The sequence below is a fragment of the Euprymna scolopes genome, chromosome 22 (genome assembly GCF_053919585.1).
Source record: "Euprymna scolopes isolate OS-2025 chromosome 22, ASM5391958v1, whole genome shotgun sequence".
Classification (NCBI taxonomy): domain Eukaryota; kingdom Metazoa; phylum Mollusca; class Cephalopoda; order Sepiida; family Sepiolidae; genus Euprymna; species Euprymna scolopes.
This window is the reverse complement of record NC_136503.1, coordinates 44,750,565-44,767,182: the sequence shown is the minus strand read 5'-3', so window position 1 is coordinate 44,767,182 and position 16,618 is coordinate 44,750,565. Positions and strand designations below refer to the sequence as shown.

Genomic DNA, 16,618 nt, shown 5'->3' with positions numbered 1-16,618 from the left:
CTGGACAAAACAGGGGAGGGTAGATTGGTAGCCTTCAATATATCTAAGGCTTTTGACAGGGTATGGCACGATGGTCTTCTAAGGAAAATTAAATCATATTTTTTATCATCATCATATTGTATAGATCCAAAGATTATATTGTTGGCAATTGTTTTCCTGATATTTTTGTAGTCAGAATTGTTTCTAGAAAGACATCAGCTACTTATGTTAGGGACCACTAAAAGGTTGCCAATATACTAAATGAAAATTATTTTTGTAGAATGAGCTGGATTCAAACTTGGAACATCTAAGTCATCAGTCTATGTTGTTAACCACTTCACCACCGTCACCTCCCATTTTTTTTTTATTATTGAACTCTAGTGATCCTATTCTCTTCTTCATTTCAAGTCAGCTCAGTCAGATAGATACGGACACTGCCAACCTCTACAAAATGGCAATCTCCTGATCATACTAACTAACCCTAAACTCTATAGTACTTTTGATTTATAAAAGTTAATTTTAGGGGGGGGGTATACAAATATATTACACTTTCTTCCAAAATGTTTCTCATTCAATTTGTTCTAGAAAAAACATTCTAATTACTATTAATTAAGTAACAACTTTTCAGATTACGAGAAAGATAACAGGTTTTGGAAAAAAAATTGCTTGTTCAATTTTCAGTGATTAGTTTTCCATCAGTCCTTAGTCAAAATAATCATGTTTACAAACACTTTTTCCAATTTTCAAGCTGAATTCTCTTCTAAAAATTTAACAGATAGTTTTTTTCAAATTGTTAATTTTATAATCTAAGAATTTGGTGTTCAACTGGTTTATCAATCTGAAGACTATTTTCCGAAATACTAAGTAAAGAAAATGTTAGAGGGTGTTGTAAAAGTCCAGATGCATTATTTTATATCAAGCTCACATAGTGTAGTGTCCCAATTTGGGGGAGTGTGAAGTCACTCTTTATTTACCAGTGCTCCCAGGTCTACTCTGATGTGAAGTAGTAGTACCTGTCAAGATCCCAGCTAGGGATTATAAAGAATCTGTACTGAAAATAATCTGAAACTGTGTCTGGTGATATACACACAACTTTCATTCTAAATCTATATATATATATATAAAAGTGAACGTGTCTGTGTCTGTGTACATTTCCCTAACCAATAACTCTGTCAATTTTTAGTCTACAGACTTGAAATATGATATACAGGTTACTGAGATTTGGGAAAATCGATATGATCGGTTTTTGACCAGAAATTTGGCGATTAAGGGGTCAAAGTTCAACGATTTGACCTTTGAGAACTCTACCAAACTCCTCCGACAATTTTGGGTCTACGTACTTGAAATTTTAGATATAGGTTCCTTGGACATGGATCTAACTTAATAACTTGATTTGAGCCCAAAACAATAAATTTTAAGGGGTCAAAGTTAAAAAAAAATTGACCTCTGCGGTCTCTTCCAAATTGCTCAGACAATTTCTGGTCTAAATATTTGAAATTTTACATAAAGGGTATTCAGAGATAGGACAAGCTTTTTCATCAGTTTTGGTCAAAAATGTTTAGTTACCAATATATAAATGTATGTATGTATGTATGCATGTCTGCCTTAAACTTTCAATAGAGGCGGCGGATTTTACCAAGATTAGTATCGTTTTAAAGTTCGATCTTTCATACAACAAATATCGAAAAATTGGCTAAAAACATTATCTTCCCTTTCAATTAGGCACTTTCCCACAGGGGGAGGGTCACTTTTTTCGCCGATATTTTTTAAAGTTATCCTCTCCTTTAGATTGTCTAGTCTTAATTTTTTAAAATGTCGCTTCCGGTTTGGCAGTGGTCGTAACAGCATAAACGTTAGGTTTTACCCCATTCTTTTCCTCATTTGCGGTACGGGTTCAAGCCTGCCTTCCTACTACCACTTTTTTTTTTTTTTTTTTGCTCAACATACACATCCAAACACCCGGGCAACGCCGGGCGCCCATGCTAGTAACTAATAAAAGCAAATCCCATTAATAAATATTCAAAGATATTAAGAACTTGAAGAAAAAAAATTATTTTTATTTTCTGAAAATTACTTAATTAGGTACTAAATAAGGCTTTAAATGATTATAGTCAAGATTGTCACCTTATTTTGATGTTCAGTTTCTGCTGTCCATTTGGATAGATAATTAGACATGATGAAGTGGACAAGAAAGACATTCTTAACATGGGAAAGATTTCACTTTAACTAAGAAAGTCAGCAGCATTAACCTTAGGCGAGTTCAGCCAGTTTCCTTTGAAGGGAGAAGTGTCTAGGAAATATTCAATTCACAAACAGTCCCCAGTTGCATACATATTCCAGTTAGGGGAGATGACGACAATGTCATCTTGCAGAGAGGTGCCAACATCCTCCTACATACAACGCTGGGTATTCCCATGGCCACCTATTTGGTACTGACCAAACTCAATGTTGCTTAACTTCAGTGTGTTAACATGATTATGCCGTTTTATCTGAGAGAAAGATACTCATTAAGAAAGGACCATATCTTGATTGTCATTGTTGTCTGATGTATGGAGCAGAAACCGGAAGTTAAAAAAGAGCAGACAATTTTGACTTATTACCCATTAAATAAATTAAATAAAGACATTAAATCTTGACTTCTCACCCATTAAATAAATTAAATAAAGGTATCAAATTTTGACTTATAACCCATTAAATAAATTAAATAAAGGCATTAAATAAAATGGTTGATCTGCTGGTAAAACAACCTTATAGATCAAACTGAACCCAACCCTAAAAATTGAACAAGTTGTTTAAAAAAAAAAAAAAAAACAATCTGAAAAATTGGTGCATGTAATCTATAGCAAACAGATGTGTTTTTGTTTTTTTATGATTAGTGTCACTTTTTTTTTCTTTCTACTTTATTTGAATAAATGGAATAAAAAAATGTTCCTATTTTTTTCCAGATGTGTCTAAACATTTCAATTCCAAAATTTCCATGGAACATCAGTTACCAACTGCCTCACAAAAGCTGAAGACAACAGATGAGTGCATTGTATCGTCTCTCGTTTCTCTGGTCACATGCACAGGAAAAGTAAATGAATCCATTTTTCTTTTTCTTTTTTATAAAGATTGCAGGTTTTGTGATAATAGGTAGCAGGGGGGCATCTGGCATTGCCCGGGCCGTACAATACACTTAAATATGATATTTTAATTTATCCAGATTTTGTATATATTACTATAGCGTCAATTCTCTATCGATTATTTTATATGATAGTGTACCAATATATAGTGATTTCAAAAGTAAAAAAAAAAAAAAAATTATGACTTGGGTACCATCAGCTAAAATTGAAACTGAAAGCAAAATATGTTGCATTCCAACCTGAGACATTACCGTATGGCCATTGTCAGTCAGATATGAAATAGCTAAAAAATAAACTAACATTAATCTACAAATGTATATTTATTTATACATGTATGAAGGGCAGTTTAAGTCATTTTAAGCTTCGCAAGTTCTAATTTAATTCACTTTTGATCCTTTTCTGACGCCTTAGTAACTATTTTAATTAGGTAAGGATCCATATGAAAATGGTAAACGAAAAATGCAATTATTTGAGCCGTCTGGCAAAGGAGATACATATTGAAAAAAATGGAGAGAGACAGACAGACACACAGACATAGTAAGTTTTATAAATGAGATTTGTATTGTTTGAACTACTGTTTTCATCTTGGTTGTTATTCTCGCAACGTTTCAATCAATGTAACCTTTGACCTTTTTCAGATCTATCAACTGTTACAAGAGTAACAATTTTAATTTAAAAAAATGCTGGAGGAGGGATGACTGACACCCAGAAGGCTAACTACCTGGAAAATGTCTGATGACTCCCCTCCCTCTTCTTCTGCTCATCTGCTGGAATAGATAGAGATCACACCAGAATGACAATTTGAGATAATGGCCAGCCAGCATCCATTTAAAAAGGCCAATCTGCTGCTAATCCATGATCAAATATCCATGATAAAAATACTACTGTTTTGTGTATGTGTGTGTGTGTGTGGGGGGGGGGGTCTCTGTATCTAGCTGACCATAATTTTCTATAATATAAATCTCACCTGTCTGTTTAAATGTATGTATGTATGTATGTCTAAAACTTTCGACAGAGGCAATGAATTTTCATGGGATCGGTATCATTTTGAAGCTCGACCCTTCAGACGACAAATATCGAAAAATTGGCCCAAAACATTAATTCCTTCACCCTCAGCTGGGCTCTTTTCTACAGGAAAGAGTCGCTTTTTTTGCCGATATTTTCGAAAGTCATCGCCTCTTTCCGATTGTCTAGCCTTAATTTAAACCTACGTCACTTCCGGTTTGGCGATAGGCACAACAGCTAACGCGTCAGGTTTTTTTTTTTTTCACTTTCTTTTCTTCCTTCATGGTATGGGTTCAAGTCTGCCTGCCTACTATCACTTTTATTTTATTTTTTTTTTATTTTTTTTTTATGCTCGCAATTTTCTTTTCTTTTTTTTTTTTCTTGGCTCAACCAACACCATTTCTGCCTTCGCATCACAGGTTCGAGCTTGCCTACCTACCACTTTTATTTTTTATTTATTTATTTTTTTTTTTTTGCTCAACACACACTTCCAAACACCCGGGCAACGTCGGACAACTAGGCTAGTTTTTAATAAAACCCAAGATGGTCATAACCACAGCAGAGAGGAAACATTACTTTTTTTAGAAGCTTCATCTTTCAGCATGAACCTCCATTTAGATATACTTTTTTAAGTATAAACCAAATCCTGAGTGGTAAAAAAAAAAATAAATTGGACATTTTTCCAATTTCCTTTGTAACCTGTTTTCTATGTTAAATATTTCTTACTTGCATCAAGACTGCTATTTGCATTTTTTAAACCTCTTTTTTATTTTGTCAGTGGGCATGATAAAGAAAAACTGAAGCACATTTTTTGTTAATGACTAGGGGGGGGGTATCATAAAATATGCTTAAGTATATTTTAATTCATGCAAATTTTGTGTTATTACAAAGCCAATTCTCTATTGAATATTATATATATATATAGTACAGATTTCAAAATTTAAAAAAAGAAAATGACTTGGATGTTATCAGCTAAAATTGAAACCAAAATATTTAGTGCTCCAACTGTGTTCCCTACCATTTGAGCTATCAACAGATAGATAAGAAAGATTTAAAATTAAACCACTTCAAGGTGTTATTGAATTTGTGTATATGCAAAAGCAATAGAAATATGTAAGAAAGTTGAAAGAAACATTTTGCATTTCAACTTGCCGATATATGTCTGTACACATTATTCATCCATCCAAACAAAGATTTTACTCATTATAAACCATCCTTGGTGTATGATTACTATCTTTTGTTAATTTCAGTGTTACGTGACCAGTAGTTTAAGGGTTTATTGGTTACGTATTTTAACACAGACACACATACATACATCTACTGTTTTATTCATCTAGATTTATGTTTTTTTTTATTTTGTCTCTTTTTAGTTGTCTGCTTTTTTCGCTGGAAATGAAGACTTCTTTGGCCAACGGGCAAATTATCGTAGTCGTGGAAGTAGCATTACAAACACTTCAAGTGTAGAAGATGACCGTGCGAATCCTATTGTGGCTCAATATAGACAGAAGGCTAGTGATTACTTGTCTAGAATACAAGAGGTAAGTACACACATCACTTAGAAAAGAGAAGCATCTCTCCGACTCTAATTACATAATTGCATAACATGCTGAAATATTTCAGCCATTTATTACCCCTACTTCCTCTTTCTCACAGAAAAGACATTGTGAGTCTGTCTCTGCTCTATAATTACCTTTAATGCAGGTGCTTGGCTGAACTCCAATCTATGGTCTCCCCCCCCCCTGTAAAACATTCGTAACAAATACTCATAAAGCTACAACAATAGTCAACAACTTCTCTCACCTTCCATCTGTTCTTAAAACTAAACAAAAATTCCATGAGCAGAGTTTATTTTCTTAGTATTGTCCATTTATGGAACACAATACCGTGAGACTGCTTCCCAATTGACTATAGCACAGTCATTTTCAAATCTAATGCAAATAAGCTCCTGTTGAGTCATCTTCTTAAATAATCTAGCCTTACCCAAGTTCCACTATTACTGATCATGTTGTCTCACCTAACCCTTATCCTAGAGTGGCCTCTTTGCCTTGATTAATGGTGACCCTCCACCCTTCCCTCTCCAAGTAAAAAGATCTATGAATCCCATTCTATAAATTAGTAGATTGGGAGAGGGATCTAGCAACAACAACAGCATTAACAAAATTTTGAAAATCAGTTTGACTTCTAAGCTGATTATTGATTGGTGCAAACATTTAACTTTGTTTGTCATTTACCAAATCAGAAACAATCTCTCATACGTACTGAGATGTGTCCCAATACATATTATTTGGATTATTCGGGCTGCTGTTCTTATCTTGAATGTTATTTTCACAACATTTCTGTCAATTTAACCTCAGACTTTCTTCAGATATATCTTGTTGAGCTCAGAAATCTACACAAAATTTCCAATAAAACCCTTTATTTAATTTACAGGGGCAGCATGCTCTTGTTTCATCAGCCATATCTGGGTAGAAGTTCTAATTAATTTGCAGTTGTATTTTGAGTGTCGCCTGCACTGAGGATTGAGCTTTCAATCTTCGAAAGAGTTGAACTTACAACTGAATTTATCCACTATGTTACAGGTCCTGGATATGACCTTAAACTATATATCCGATGGTGAGGCCCCAGCTTGCGGGCTTTGGGGAGTGTGCAGCCACCCTTTAATTGCCATTGCTCCCAGATCCACTCTGATCCGGAGTGGTAGTACCTGTTAGGGTCCCAACTATGAGTTAAATAGAAACCGACTTGAAAAAAACAAATATATGCCATTAAAAAAATTTTTCTTCGAAATCACTGGATTCGGCATTAAATAACCTGAAAAGGGTTGATATGCCATAAAACAAAAACAACCAACCAACTATATTATATGTCTTAATAAAAAACAGTGTGCATTACTATCTTTTCTCTTTGGTTGCTAGTAACCCACTATTACCCACACATTCGCGTTGTTTGGACCAATTACAAAACTTCAAACTTCCCACTGAGCCATCTGGCTTTGGCATAAGACTCAAAGATCCAACATTGTGACCAAACAAATGCAGATGGATTGATAACATTAACACCATACACGCACACATATACTTACAAGTATATATGAACTTTGTCATAAGAACATTTTTTTTTATAAGAACTCTTCTTTCCTTTCTACTAATGGGACATTTATTCAGTACGTAGACTCTCTAAATTTTTACTTGTTTAGACTTTTAGAAATATTATTTTCTTTCCTCTCTTTTGCCTTTATCTACTGGATTCCCAATCACTAACTATCTTCACTTGAAGATTAACTACTCGTAGACTTTCAGCAGCCAACAAACTTGTAAAATATACAAATACAAATATACATCATATCCATCTTTTACACAGATAATGATATTCGAATTAAGAAAAACTAAACATGTTTCTTCATGAACTTATGACATTAGATATGCAAATTATGCAACCTTTTTCTCTGTTGTGTTTGAAAAGCTACAATTATTGACTGAAGAATTGGAAAATGTGTGCTCCAAATCGAGATTGGAGATAATAAAAATGAAAAATGTAACAAAGCAGCATTCACCCTAGATGGATCGAGCCAGCTTCCTTTGAGGGAGGGAGTGTTTAGGGGATATTAAATTCACAAGCAGTCCCCAATCATATGTATATCTTGGCCAGGAAAAATGGCGACGTTAGGTTTTGAGTGTTTTGCAAGGAAATGTCAATATCTGCCCACATACAGCACCTGGTATTCCCAAATAGTCACCCATCTGGTACTGACTTGGCTCAATATAACTTTAACAAATTTCAGCAAAATGCTTAATAATGACTCATAAACTCAATTGTGACATCAAAATTAACCTCATTGTTTGGACATTAAAGACAGGATGAGTGCAGGCTATCTTTATTTGAAAATGAATGAGAACTATAGTTGGGAAAACTCATTTGGATCACTCCAATTAAAAAAAAAACAAAAAACTCCTGGGCTTCCAAATGATATCTGGTTGGCTACATAGTCAGAAAAAATCCTGAAAGAATTGTGTATGCAGAAAGTGTACAAAGATCTTCTGAGGCTTTCTCTCCAATAAATCTATAAACATACTTATTGATAAACAGAAATCCAAGGCATATTGCATCAATGCTAGAAAATCTCAAGGATCCATTATGGATCCAACTTTCTTCCTGATATTCATAAATGATCTTCCAAATCATATTCTGAGATCATTCTTTGATACTTATGTAGATGACACAACTGTTTATGACAACACATTGAAGAGCATCGATGATCAAGATTTTTCTGACTCTTTCTCTTTTGAGTTAGAGCATGTGGTCCAGTGGAAGGATAAAGTGGTTACTTTTAATGCTTTTAAAACCAAGCTTCTCTCTTTTCATCACAAACCCTCAGATTTTTCCTCAATTCAAATGAATGGTTCTCTCCTCAAGGAGGCCCCATTCTTTTTTTAATAAACTTCTAGGACTGACTCCATATCTGAAATGGAAGATTTACATCAAATCTCTTGTGAAGGTGGTTGGAAAAATGGTTGGATAATGCTGCCACTTCAGAAAGTACATCACTTCTGATGTAATATGTAAGTACCTCCACTGGACCATCTGTAAAAAATTAAACAGCAGCAAATCCTGGGAACATCAACCTGAAAGAACAGTTGGAAATGACTTGTATACCATACATTACGACTATGTAATCCGTACAGCCACCTGAAAATGCTGCTGTAAAACCTGGCATAGTTAGTCAGAAAGAGTGGCAACCTTGATTGAAGTGAGTATCCCTAATGATGGAGGTCTGAACAGAACTGAAAGAGAGAAACAGACAAAATATCAAGGTCTCGTGTATGATATGAAAAGAAACTGGAATCTTAGGGAGATATCAATCATACCAGTTATTATAGATGCTACAGGACTTATGAAGAAAAACCTGAAGTCTTACCTAACTAATATTCCTGGTGAACCAAGTGCAAAAGAGATCCAGACAATTGCATTTAAGGTAACAGCGAGGATACTAAAAAGAGCTCTCAGTTGGTTTCAATAAAAAAGTGGGGCAATGTTGGCAGCTGGTTTGGCTGCCCCATACCCAGCATTACAATCTTCAAAGGAAGAAAATTTAAAAAATAAAAAATGCAATCCTCTACCTGTATATATAAAATGGAGTACTGCTGTCATATATGGGGAGGTGCCACATAAAGCATTCTATCTTGCCTTGATAGAGTATAAAATCAACTTCACAATCTAGTGGTGGGGTAATCTCTTCTCTTCTTTACAGCCTGCTTCACACAGAAGAGATGTTGTTAACCTCTCTCTACTCTATCATTGTAGATGTTCAACATAGCTCTAATCCGTAGTCCTCCGCAGTAAAATATTCGCAACAATAACTAGCTACAACCAAAACAATGAACTTTCTCTGTACCAAAAACCAAACAGAACTTCCATGAACAAAATTTATTTCTTCGAACATTTCATCTGTCGAACAAAATAACATAAGGTTGCTTCCCAATCAACTACATCATGGTCATCTTCAAATCTAATGTAAACAAATATTAGTCGATCCAACCTCTTGGATTATCAATTCCTCTTAAGCAATCTTCTGTTTATTCAACCCATTGTTTCCAGTTCTCACGTAGTTGTAATCATCATCTAACAGTTATCCTTGAGTGACCCTTAGGCCTTGATAAGTAGTGACTGCTTAGAATTTAAATAAAATGCAATGAAATAAAACTAAAATAAAGTATAAATATTATTTACCAATAATAATGTTTCCAAAGTTAGACATTTTTTTTTAAATCTAGAATGTAAGTTTAAATAAGAAATGATTTGTTGTTGTATAATTTTGATTTTCTTTCTCTCTGTCTGCTAGCCTCCATCTGAAACTGTACCCTACCATATTGCTTTAGAGAACAGGACGTTGCTTTTAAATTCTACAGAAAGTAAAGAAGGCCTTTCTAAACAGGTAAGCTTGCAAATTTATCATTCTCATTTTTGCTTTGTACTCATCAAACTGTAGAGCAAAAAGTGCTCGGATGTGGCTGGTGAATGCTTCTATATATAATGTCACATTGTACTATGTGTTAACGCAGGATTTTAGAAGCTCATTTTATCAGAAAAAATACTGACTGGGCACATGAATGCATTTTTATACTTTATTTTTAGTTTGTGAGCGAAAAGAAGATATAGATTTTCAAGAGAGCAAAGACACATATCATTTCCTGTAATCCGTTATCTCTGCATTGTCAATTTCATCATCCTATATCTGCCATATGTTGTCAATTTTCTTTTACTAATTGCAGGTTGATGCACCCAGGGACCTTGCCCCTGAGTGTAACCGACCTTTGTCATCTGACTTGGCTGTCAGGTGATCCACCCACATAAAATCACCCAAACTCTCAGTCATGTGATCAACCACTATATAAGTACTTAAAGGTAGAACTTAGACCACATTAACAGTTTTTTCCTGTCAGAAGAGAATGAAAAGGAAGATAAAAAGAAAAAAAGCCTTTTTATCAAATATTGGGCAAAACACACAGAAGAAAAAATACGAATTTTCAAGTTAAAGAAAATACTTCTGTGAAATGTAGGCATCTCCAAACCATTGTGTAAAACCTCACCATTGTACACATTAACTGCAACGTCATCATTTCATGTGTTTACTATAGTCTGGGTTAATTTCTATGGAAGAGCATTGGCGCTACAATTTTTGCTATCGGATTTTCATATTTACATTTATATTATATTGATTTAAAAAAATTAATAAGACTTACCTTTTGTAAAACAAATAGATTTTTATTAACAAACTATACAGACAAGAAAATTAGTTTTAATGCATTCTGTTGACACTTATGTATCTGAAGATAATGTTGCTTACAGGTCTCCATACTTTTTTGGAAAACAGGCGCAAAAATTGCTCCCTTCATAATGTCCCCACAAATTATGTCCCTGATAGTAGCCCCCTACTTCAAAGTGGCACTGTGCCTTGTTTGAGGTGAAAATTGAATAAAAAAAAAATAATAATAATAAAAAAATCTATCATTTTAATTAATCAAATCCAAACAAATTTTTTTTAGTCGATTTTGATTTTGCAATTTTTATTATCTCAAAAGTCATATGAATGTATTGTTTTATTACTGGAAACTTGTTATAAAAAAAATCTTTGTTTAAACTTCATGTTGCATAATATTTGAATTTAATATCATTTAAAGCTTTTTAGAAATAATTATTTTTTGGAATTTTGTTTTTTTGTTGTAATTCAAATAATTATGTTACCGAGAAAAAAAAAATTATCAAGAAAATTTTTTTTTTTTTTTTAACACAATAATATTGATTTTAAGTCCAATTTTAATTACAACTTTAAGGTAAGTGAAATAAATAATGGGATTTTTTATATATATATATATATATATATAACTTTTTTAATCATTTGATTTTTTTAGCTTTAAAAAATATTGAAATTTTTATCGACCTACATTTATTTTTTTTGTTTTCGTAACATGAAATATGGGGGGGGGTTAGAACATCTGAAAATAAAATATTTCCTTTAATATATTTAACATAACCTACTTTTATTATGTAAGTTTATTTCATAATGAATAAATATCGAAAATTCCCGGAAAATATGACGATTTGATTTTTGCTAGATTTGAAAAACATGGGTATCGTATCTCTATGGCTTCAAAAACGTCACTATATAGGAACGTTGTTTTAAAGTGTCGATAATGTAAACACGATTTTTGTCGTGCATTTTCATTATTTTTTGTATGCTGTAAAAATTAAAAAAAAAAAAATATAAGCAGTTTATTTGAAGCTTCTTCTTTTAAATGGTAAAAAGTTAAGATGATAGTATTAAATTACAGTTACATCGTGTTACATACAAAAGAGGTTAAATCTGTGGCACACGTTGGAGGTACCTAGTGGACTATAAGAATTTGAGATATAACCTGTTACAATAAATTCATTGTTATCATCCTTATCCAACAATTTGGAGTGAAAGCATCCTATTCCAACATGTTTCATACTGATTGCAGTTATTACCATTATATCCTGACTGGCAATCTTGACTGAAGATTGTGTAGTGACAACCCTGTTATCCAGAAAACCCCTTTTGTGCCTTATACTGATTGGATTCATTTTTTACATTTTGAGCTATATGATCTTCTAAACTTCTCACCGGTATACTGTAGTCTTTTTTTGTAAAGACCAATAAGGAAGAAATTATATTTCTATCATTTGGTGGAGGCACTAACATGTAGGTATTATTTTCTGTTAAAGTGTCAATTTCATTTTTCATGGCCGCTTTCCATTGTTGGCAATTAATTGCATCAATGAAGCTTTTTGGTATATTTTCTGTTTTATGATTCTCAAATTTCTTGACCACTAAAAAAAATCTGGCCTTTTTCTATTTCTTGTTGGGTTCCATTCTGACATGTTTTCGACTTCAGTATCAGCGTCAACGCCATCATTATTAATATTTTTGTCAGCATCAACATCATCGCTAGGTGTATGAATAGAAGGTTGGAGAAATATTAATTCGTTTTCTTCACAGAATGGGTTTTCGTTTTTTTTTTTTATTAAATGTGTTGAATTTAACACATCAGAGTCGTTTTAGTGTATTTTTTTGTCTGGGTAAAATATGAGATATGCGAGACTACCCTTGCCATAGCCGAAAAATAGACCCTGTTTACTTTTCATACTGAATTTGCTTTTCTCATCTATGAATGTGAAACAAGCTAAACCAAATATATGCATTCTGTTTAAATTTGCTTTTTTACCACAAAACACTTCATATGGAGTTTTGCTGTTAAAAGATCAGCAGCATATATATGCAACTGCCATTAATGCATACATCCATAAGATTTTGGAGAGTTTCAATAAGTAAACATTTTGCCACTTCAAAAAGGGCCCATCACAATCTTTCAGTGGTTCCATTTTGGTGTGGTGAAAGGTGCTGATTTCTCAAGTCTGATAATTAATAAAAGTTCAAACTCTCTATTAGTAAATTCTATTCAACTGCCAAAGCAAATACATTTTACTGCACCGTAAGGGGCCATATCAACTAAGTATTTCTTAATTGCTAGCAGAGCATCAAATTTGTTCTTTAAGAAATAGACGATTATTAAACCGGAATAATCCTCTACAAAATTCAATACATACCTGAAGTTTTCTCTGCTGATGAGGTCCACAGGACTTTTTAAGTCACAATGCATCAGTGAGAGGATTTTAGTACTTTGCCATTTTTCCTTGTGTACAAACGTTGCAGTTTGTAAAGTTTTTAGAAGTTTTTATTTTCATTCTGTCAAAACTACATTCAGCAACTTTTGTGATATCTAAAATATTGCAGTGTCTTAAAATTTTGCACTAACTTTCCAAATCATGGCAGCCGGTTTTTGATGGGACTACACTTTTTTAAATACTACAATCTTCCATTTTCTTTAATATCAAATACAGTTCCATTTGGGTAAACCAATTTTGACTATTGGAGCTAAAGTTTATATTTGTGGCTTGTTTAATGACAACTTGTACAGAAAATATATTTTGTTTAAGCATTGGAATTAGAAGAGTGTTTTTCAGAATATAGTAACAAAGTTCAACTTTATTATTTCAGAGGGAGATTTTAGCATCGCCTCTCTTTAAAATGATATCATTTACTTGACTGCTGTCGGCTAGCTCCACAAAGTGACTTTGAGGATTAAAGCTGGAATCAAAATTGATAAAATCAGATTCTTTCATGTCGCCCCACAATCTACAAGAAAGTTGTTGAAGTGTCAGATTTTTTTTTTCTTTTTACATGGAGGTCACCACTTATCAAGGCCCGGAAGCCACTCGGGGATAAGGATTATTGCATGTACAGTAATCAATGAGATGGTATCGTAGTAAGCGTTAGTATTGGAGATTTGATAAAGTGTCTTACTTAAGGAATTTGTTTATGTTGGACTTGAAGACATATAAGTTGTAGTCAGGTGGGAAACAGGCAAATGGAAGAGAGTTCCACAGTCGTGCACTTCTAAGAAAGAAGCTTTGCTCATGGAATCTACGCTTTCATTTAGGCACAGATAAAGAGTGGGGAAAATTAATGACAGTGGTTTTAGCTAGACGGGTGTTTATTGTAAAAGATTGGCGAGGGGGAACCAGAGATTGGAGCTCAGACAAGCACTTGCCATGGAAATAATGATAAAGCAAAGACAGGCTCACAACATCTCTTCTGTGGGAGAGAGGTTGCAGGGAAGAGAAAAGGGCATCCCCCATTAAGCCACAAAGTCTATTTTGTACTCTGTCAAGGCAGGATAGGCTGTTTTTAGCAGCTCCTGCCCAGATGTGGCAGCAGTACTCCATCCTTGGACGTACTTGGCTTTTATACAGATAGAGAATTGCATCAGTAGTGAGATATCTTCTGGAGCGGTAGAAGGATCCCATCATTTTCCCAGCGTCCCTGGCAACAGATTTGATGTACGTGTCCATTTCAGATCAGGAGTAAAGGTCAAACCCAGAAGCTTGTCAAAACATGGAGCCTCCCCAAGACGAGCCATCCATTTCAATTGATGCCAGATGGGGGTCAGAGCGTTGATGATGTAAAGATAGAAGCTTGGTTTTGGATGAATTAAAAATGACCAGCCACCTCTTCCCTCATTGTACCATGTGCTCAAGATCAGAGGAGAGAGAATTAGAGAGAACTTTGTCATTTACAGCCTTTGATGTGTTGCCATAAATGGTCGTGTCATCAGCATAGATGTCACCAAATGATTTAAGTATGTGTTTTGGGAGATCATTGATGTAGATCAGGAAGAGAGTTGGGCCATGAAAATGTAATTTTCTAGCATGGTAAAGAGAGCCTGCCTTCTTTACAGCAACCTTAGCAATATCCTAAATGCATTTTTTCAAATTCATGTTGCTTATGAATGAATGTTCAGCCGAAGAGTTTGAATGAAGAGGTTTCAGATAGTATATTATTAGTTATGACAATCAGTGGTTGAGAAGGTTTCTTGTAATTCTTAAAAGAAAGAAATTAACAATTTTCAGTTTGTCTTTAAAATGATTGTTTTACCTTTTCTAGATTCAGACATTTCAAGAGAAAATCAGCAAACTTGAGCAACACAAAGAGCATTACATGCTGGAACTTCAGCTACTCAAGATGAAGTGTGAAAATGAAACCCAGGTAAAAGAATAATTCTTATTGCTTTAGCAAAACCAATCAAATTTGAATTGTTTATGCTAGGATCATTCCAAAAGTAAAGCCTCCTATTTTTTTTAACTAAAAAAGTTGAAGAGCTATGAAGATTTGGGGGGGGGGGGTACCATTAAAATGAGTGACCGTTTATGTTCCAGAATTTATTTTTCTACATAGTCACCATCAATTGTCAATACACTTTTGCCAGAGGTTCAATGACACATCTCTGCTTCTAATGAACATCCATAATAAGGGCTGCTTTCTTAGAGTCTCACATTGTCAGTATCTGCAACAGGGAGGTGAAAGTTTCAGGTCATGAATGCATAAGTTCAGCCATTATAACAATGCAATCCCCTTTGATCAATTTGGGTGGAATAAAAAATAGAAGTTATCATGTTTTCGAATTTTTATTTTTACATGAGAATCAATAATTTATATTATTTGAACTATTCTCATCTTGTTTGTTATATTCATGACATTTCAGCCGATATAACCTTGGTTTGCTCTGAATATTTAGGAGTTATCTTCCTTTAATAATATCCATATTATTTCCCCTTAAATCATACAAGCCCATGAAAAAAAAAGCATTTTCTTCTTCTGATGGAAAACAAAAATATAATTCCACCCCATATAAAGGATTTAGAAACCAGATTCAGTCTCTTTCCTAGCTGGCTGTCAATCTGATTGGAATAGGAATCCGTATTATGATGACGTATCAAATCAGCAATTACAAAGGATACAGAGAATAGATGAAAGAATTCTGAAGAACACATGCCATAATAGTATTTATAGAAAAGACTGAGACTAGCAACATCACGTCTGTGAGTGGTTTAGAGCATTGCTTAACAATCAGTTCTACATTGATGGTACAATTCCTACTGCAGGTCATAATAGCATAAAATTGATTTTTCTACTTGTTTATCACTGACGAAATGAGAACAATATACTTACAAGAATTAAATAAAGGATTCGGTTTGAAATTCCATCCAGGGTAATTAGCTCACTATAGAGTTTCTCAGAGTTCAATTAGAAGATTACCAAATTCGAAAATTAAACTCAGAGGATACAGCGGTCAAAACATTGTGGATATAATAATCACGGTAATTATGTTTCTGAACTTTTAAGATGAGGATTGATTAAGTTGTAATATTTGATTTATTCGAACTACTGTTCTTATCTTGAGTGCTATTTTCATAATGTTTCTGTTGACGCAACCTCTGACCTTCTACAAGTGTATCTTGTCAAACTTGAGAATCTTTGGCAAGGATAAAGTACTTGATAAAATTCAGTTGTAAGTTTCACTCTTCTGGAGGTTGTAGGCTCAATCCTCAGTGTGGGCAACAATACAATTGACAATTACTTTAGACTTCTACCC

General features: G+C 33.8%; 1 protein-coding gene across 2 annotated transcripts in view; it reads left to right on the top strand.

Annotated features, from left to right (window-relative positions):
- The window catches only part of LOC145243390 (protein phosphatase 1 regulatory subunit 21-like), a 109,709-nt gene that overhangs the window by 78,552 nt on the left and 14,539 nt on the right, over nucleotides 1–16,618 (top strand). For both annotated transcript variants that reach the window (XM_080106230.1, XM_080106229.1), the window contains 4 exons: nucleotides 2,925–3,052; nucleotides 5,477–5,644; nucleotides 9,946–10,038; nucleotides 15,130–15,231. In XM_080106230.1, the coding sequence (XP_079962356.1) occupies nucleotides 2,925–3,052; nucleotides 5,477–5,644; nucleotides 9,946–10,038; nucleotides 15,130–15,231 (491 nt within the window). The remainder of the gene's footprint in view (nucleotides 1–2,924; nucleotides 3,053–5,476; nucleotides 5,645–9,945; nucleotides 10,039–15,129; nucleotides 15,232–16,618) is intronic.